General features: G+C 34.4%; 1 protein-coding gene across 1 annotated transcript in view; it reads right to left on the minus strand.

Moving 5' to 3' along the window:
* LOC105620334 (kinesin-like protein Klp10A) overlaps positions 1 to 4,260 on the minus strand; it is a 16,117-nt gene extending 11,857 nt beyond the window's left edge. The window contains exons 1-3 of the mRNA XM_012201835.1: positions 3,219 to 4,260; positions 2,420 to 2,514; positions 1,080 to 1,253 (exon numbers count right to left, since the gene is read on the minus strand). Coding sequence (XP_012057225.1) covers positions 1,080 to 1,253; positions 2,420 to 2,514; positions 3,219 to 4,260 — 1,311 coding nt within the window. The remainder of the gene's footprint in view (positions 1 to 1,079; positions 1,254 to 2,419; positions 2,515 to 3,218) is intronic.
* Positions 4,261 to 6,885: the final 2,625 nt, after the last annotated feature.

Below are 6,885 nucleotides of genomic sequence, written 5' to 3' on the forward strand. Positions count from 1 at the left end.
TAATAATAAATAACTAACAACTACTTATAGTATAGTATATATATATATATATATATATATATATATACTACTATAATATGTGTGTGTGTGTGTGTGTATATATATATATATATATATATATATATATATATATAAAATGCACGGTGATTGTTGCATGTAAATACAAGTATTACTAATAAGGAAAGTTAAGACTATGCAATCACACCATCTACGAACTGTTTAGGACAAACTTAGGAGCTATCTCAAAAAGCCTTCTTCTAATTCTACAAGAATGAAAGAAGCAACAAACGCACGATGCAAATTTTGGAGAGGAAGTCGCAATTGTTTATCTTAGACGCGGGCTCCACGTGACGGGGAAGCCGGAGACCTGACGAGATCAGACTCCACGGTCATCGTCACGTCGGATTCGAAGGCTTGTGGACCGATTACGAGTGACGGGGACTCCTACCTGAAAGACGTACAGGTACTGGAACATGTCTACCGCGGTGTAAACGCCACGAGACGCGGGATCAGATTATTCTTTCCATATTAGGAGCGAGGTTATTTCACGTAGCCTGGGCAACCGATAAACAGAATTCTGCCAAGGCAGTCGATGATCGACCGCGAATTTACGCGGACACGTTTCAAGACTCGCGCGGAGTTCGACTCGCAAAGTGGCACGCACCGTCATTCATGGATCAACGTCTGAATGATTACGAGACTTTCGCGAGAGTTGGCTTATCTAATAGTAGTACATGTGCTACTCTGCTGATCTGTCAAATGGATAAGTAAGTTCCTCTGTAATCTAAAACCTGTTTGTACATGTTTTTAACTTAAAAGATTAATTAAGGAGAAAATTAAGATCTCCAATTTCCGTTTTTCATGTCGTTAATTTTTTAACGTTTCTCTACAGGTGCGCTAATTTCATTTTTAGGAGATCTCCGAGATCTGAGATGAATAGAATGTGGAAGAAGAGCAGTTTCTACATCTTTCAAAATTTAATTGACAATTGAATCTACGCTTGACAATGATCTAGAACGCACCATTCGACGTTTCAACCATGCGTTTTGAAAAGAATCAATTTAACTACAAATACATACCCTTGCTTTTGAGGACGCCAACATGTGATTGTTCATCACCTGCGGCAGCGCACACATACTATCGTCTCGTGGTCCTATCTTCATTGCTTGCGGCAGCGCACATATAGTCTCGTTTCGTGGTCCCATTTTTTGATTCAGATCGCGATTCAAGGCAAGAATCGCATCGATTTCGACCTGAAAAAAATATACAAATCAAAATAATTTTGAATTGTCAATTTCTTTTAATTATTACTTAATGCACAATCGATATCAATTTCAAAACAGAAGCGACATTATGGAGATTGTCTGTTTCTTTGGGACCAATGAAGTTAATAAATTATGCGATACGTAAAAGAAGAAATATTTGAATAAAATTACATAAAAATACATAAAATTATATATAATTATATTCATAATTTGCAAATTACCTTTCGGCGTGGAATAAAACTTTGCTGGGACATTTGTGTGTACTAATACAAATAAATCTTGCACAATTAATTCCGCGGTTAAAATGTGTAATTATGGAAAAATAGGATCTTCAAAAAAAAGCGCATTAACATAGGATGGATAATTAACGGATTATTCTCTTGAATTCAACATTTAGTATTTGTGTATGAAATGTAAAACAAAATTGTTGTCGGAATTCGCGAAAGAAAACTGCAAAAAGAAATATAAAATGAAGTAATGATACTTTGTTCACGATCAGAAATTCACTTTCTCACGGGTCTCAGTCTTGTATCGCGCGACTTTTTACAAAAGTCACGTTCGACCTGACCGGTTTAACTGACGGTAAATCTGCGGACTTGCAAGCCTGTCAGAAATAGATTCGCGCCCCCGTTAGCGAGCTGCACGTTAGCCCTGTGGCATTGCGTAAGCATTGCGGAATTGAAAATAGCCAAATAACCATGACCTACGGATATAGAGAATTGAAATATTGCAGTTCAATGCAGCGAAATCGCGAGAGAAAGTTGCTCATAGTGCAATTATTAAACATGAGATAAAAACATATCACTTGACACGTGTGTCCGAGGAAACATGTGTCATAGGCAACTGTATACAGTTTTTAAGTAAATTCTGCGAAAATGGGAAAGTCGCTATTAAGAAAAAATACTTTCAAATTATTTGAACAGAGGAATTCTCGAACTACATATTCTGTTTAATGTATAACATTGTTAAAAATAAAAAATACTAATGAATCATATTTTATCGTTTCATAATATAAATATTATTTATATTTATCTTAATTAATATCAGTTAATTTTAGTTTTATTTGATTTCAAAACGTAGGTTCTATCCAACTCAAACTTGTGTTGCTCCATTTCTGAGTAATTAGAATAATCTATGAACGTGCACAGACTTACCTCTTTGCCTTTGGTTTCTCCTCTCTCGAACCATTCTACAGTTACGGTGCGCTGCTCTAAATTGATACCAGAGACAACTGCTGAGTGAACACGACCTGAAACAAGAATTATTCATTATAATATATAAGGACTGCAGTAATGCGGTTATAATGATTACGCAAGTTTATGTGAATATCGTCATTTAAATAGAATCTAAATCTTCTCTTCTCTAAATAGTTTACATTTTATTTAATTAAATAAATACAAAAATAGAAAAACGCCAAATACGATCAAGACTGAAATCTTGATGTCTACATGGAAAAAACGATTTTGCTGAAATATATATATATAAATTTAGGTAGATACAATCTAGAAGTAATTTTGTTGAACCATCAAAATTATTATGAAAAAATTTCAAGCTTGATGAGTAAACTACAAAAAAAATTTTGACAATCAATTTGAGCATCTTACATAATTATTTTGATCATCCAATAAAATTATTTTCAGCTTCTAACTAAATTTTTAGATACTTCAGAAAAATCGTTCTTTCTATGTAATAATTGAATTGTTAAATACATTTTCCAGTTCTTCAAATCATGTAGTAATAAATTAGATTTAAGTTAAGTATAAATTACTAAGAGATTAATTCGACAATAACATAACTGAACTGAAAAAATGACAGCACATTTTTTTCATAAAATTAGTATTCTTTTAACAATAATTTTCAAAATGTATTTTTAATAAGATCAGGATTGAGATATTGCATTTCTAATTTTATCAAATATTTTATGTGTACATAATTTTTAACGCGTAACAATACCGTTTTCCATGATCTCTGATTTATCGCTGTCGTTCTTGATCGAATTCATTCTCTGTCGCAGTGGGGATGCAAGTCTAGGTATCATGGATCCCTCGCTCCGAATCTTCGTTGTTTTTCCACCTCTTTCTTTTTTACCTCCTTCTTCATCCTCGTACGGCCGAACCTCGAAACTGCACGAGTTCAATTTCCGCCGAACCTCATTCCGTTCATGAGACGTCGCGTCTCTTAAATTTCTCTTAAAACCAAATTTATTCGTCTCTTCAAGGGCTTGCAGTTCTTCATTATCCATGCAAGTTTCAGCGCGAGATCTTCCTTTGATCGGTGGAAGAATGTTCCTGTTGGTCCCTTTTTTCTTTGGAACGATTCTCGTCTTCGACTTTTCTTGCTTCTCGTCAGAAAAATTAATTCTAGATGAAACTCTTTCATCGAACTTTTTATCAAAACTCGATTCCAGGACTGCATCCTGTCTACTTTCGATTTCCGACGTCCAGGACGAATCTTCGGGTTCTTGGGATACCACCGATCTCGGAATGGATTCGTCCAAATCCGCCTCTTTATCATGTTTTTTCTCATCCGAGATGCACTTGACTTGTTTTTCTGCCGATGCATTTCTCGAATATAACATCGCATTGTCATAATAATCGATATCACATAGTTCTCGAACAAATTCCGCATTTGTTTTCGAGTCCTTGAGAGAATCCTTCTCGAAGCTTTCATGATCATCACTGATTTGATAAGACGATGAGCCATTGACCTCCGATGGATCGATTCGATCGGTTGAAGCGATTTGATTTTTCGCGCAATCATTGAAGTAATTAACGATTTCTCCGTTAGTCCAGTCTTTTTCCGCGATTTCTTTTGATTGTTCGTCCTGCGATTTGCGCAAAAACTCGTCGACGATGAACGGCAACTCTTTGCATGATCCTTTCTGCTTTGAATTCTTTTTAGATTTCTTATTCTTTTTGCGCTTTCCGTCCTTCTTGATCTTTCTATCGATGGAATTGCGCTTTGTGCCACAGACACAAAGAGATAACCAATCCATATTGATATATTTACAGCAAATAAAAAATATTGTATTTTTAAAAGAAAACTTTATTATTATTAAGCTATACTATTATTAGTAGTAACTTTCTAAAATATTATGAAATATATTTATATGAAATATATTTATAACATATATTTTATCTTCCGCAACAATTCTTTATAAACAAATTAATCTTAACACACGTTTATCGTAATTCATCTATAATTGATTTACAATAAATTTGCATTAAAAAATTATAAAAGAACGTTTATATTATATACTATTATATATACGTCTGTTATCTTTTATCAATAAAATCTATCATCAATAATAATTCCATAAAATCCACAACGTATGAATTCTCATGTAAATCCTTATTCTTCCCACGATATGTTAACAACTCCGATACAATTCTTGTGTTTTTCTCACGAATTCTCGTAGATTATACAGTTATAGTCATCTAGTAATATCCCAGTGTAACTAGCCTTGCTCCATTTACACTGTTGAAGTCAATGAAAAGATTAGCACGATGTTCCCACTACTTTGTCATCGGTAACAATTCGCTCAAACTTGGATATATTCTTGCTACTGCTGTATTTTGCGCGAGAGGTATCACTGAAAGTATATCGAATCGAAGACAACGGAGGACTGTAGACGACTCGCGCGATCGATTCGTAGGGAACCTCTTCAGGAACGTGCAGGTTTAATCCCGGACAATGCCCGTCACGCACACGATGCCGCGGCGAAAATTCATGAAATTCTTCGTGGCACTCTGTTCCGATCTTTAAAAAGCGGAGGCTTTTAGGCTCCGAAGACATCGTCTTTTTTTTCACTGATTATCTTTCGAGAACATATTCGCCCTAGCGAACGTTCTTCGGGAATCCAAAAATAAACGCACTTGCATGAACAATGTTCGGTATGTCTAATTTACGAGCTTACAATATACAAGAGATGTCATGTGAATGTAAAAAATTAATTCTTGACAGTACATCTCATAAAATTAATTTTTGAACATTGTCCATTCAATTTATTATTGCTTTTTACCAATAGAATAGATTTTATAATTTGTAATTATAATTATTTTATTTTATAATCTGTTATCTAAATTATTTTATAAATGATCTTGTTTCTTTTATGTCTTGTTTTTTGTAAATAATCTGTTATTTAAAGAAATATTATTTGAAGAAAAAAAATTGCATTTTCCGTCATATATAAATTTCATCAGATTCTTTTCCTTAAATCCATTTTAGTGCAACTGATTTTAACTTTATTTTTTTAATTTCATAAAGTTTAAATTTCATTTTTCGTTGCACATGTAACTTGCAGACAATCGGACACGGTCATTACGAAGCGTGTGATGCGGCGAAGTAGTTAATAAAGCGAAACTGGGGCGAGATAATTAACGTCGCACCAAAAAGTTCGCGCATTTGCAAGTTAGATGAATCAAGCGGTCATCGGAAAAATCGGTGACGACGCATCCGTGATGTATCAGCGTCGCGCGGCGCGATTCGATCAACTGACAACGTTCACCGAGCAGCGTTTCATAAACGCATTTATTATGACTCCCAGAGCGAGTAATTTCGCCCGGTGCGGGGCCCCCACCATATAAACAATTTCTCGGCTCGCCTTGATGAGTCCAGGCGTTATGCGCTATCGGTCACGATACCGATTCTGTCTGATTCCGCCCGACGATATACGCGAGTCATCCGACCAGAAAGAAACATTGCGGCAGTAAAATTAAAAAAAATATATATTGTCTAAGCAATATTCTTATGTAATTGAAAATAAAATTTTAAAAAGACTCATATTTTGCAAAGCAGTGTGAAAATAATAAAGCCAAAACCGAAATTAAAGTGTACGTGATTTAAAAATAATTTATTACAACAAGAAACAGTTGTCCCCAACAATCTGAACTTTTTGTTGTACAATAAATTATTTTTGTTATCGACACTCTTAATTTTGCTCGTTTTTCACTTTATTATTTCTACATAGCTCGTAAATATAAGTAAATTCTTTTTTTAAATAATGTATTCTCTATTCATTATACCGTGAAATCAGGAAAAAATTCGCCGCGACTTGAACATGACACCAACTAAAAGAAATTATTACAAATTTATACAAAAATTATCACAAGTTCATTTCGGATATTAATTAAATTTCAGTTTATGCGTATTTAGGCATTATGAAGGTTAATGTCATGATCGACGGCATATAGATTTTTTTGCGGCACGACTCGCGGCACGAATGTCACTCGAGGAATCGATACAGAGCAGTCTCTGAGCGACTGTAATGCGGGAAATAATTCAGAGGCTATTTCGGGATGAGAAATCGTCTAAAGTCGCGGGCGGAATCGAGTAAACCGAGTGGTGGTCGAAGATGAACTGACGGCTGATTTGTATCGTCAGTTGCAGCACAGATGTTAATAAGAAGCATTAACGGCGCCTCGTTAATGATTAGACAGTACTGTGCGAATTTTCGCGACTGATTCTCTCATTTGATAAGTAAGAAATAAAATCACAGAGAAAAGGATATATCGATTCTAGATTTTTTTCGACGAATTTGAAGCAAACTTTTCTTCAGCTAAATGTGTCTAATTATATATATATATATATATATATATATATATATATATATATATATATA

Source organism: Atta cephalotes (assembly GCF_000143395.1).
Source record: "Atta cephalotes unplaced genomic scaffold scaffold00025, whole genome shotgun sequence".
Taxonomy (NCBI): Eukaryota; Metazoa; Arthropoda; class Insecta; order Hymenoptera; family Formicidae; genus Atta; species Atta cephalotes.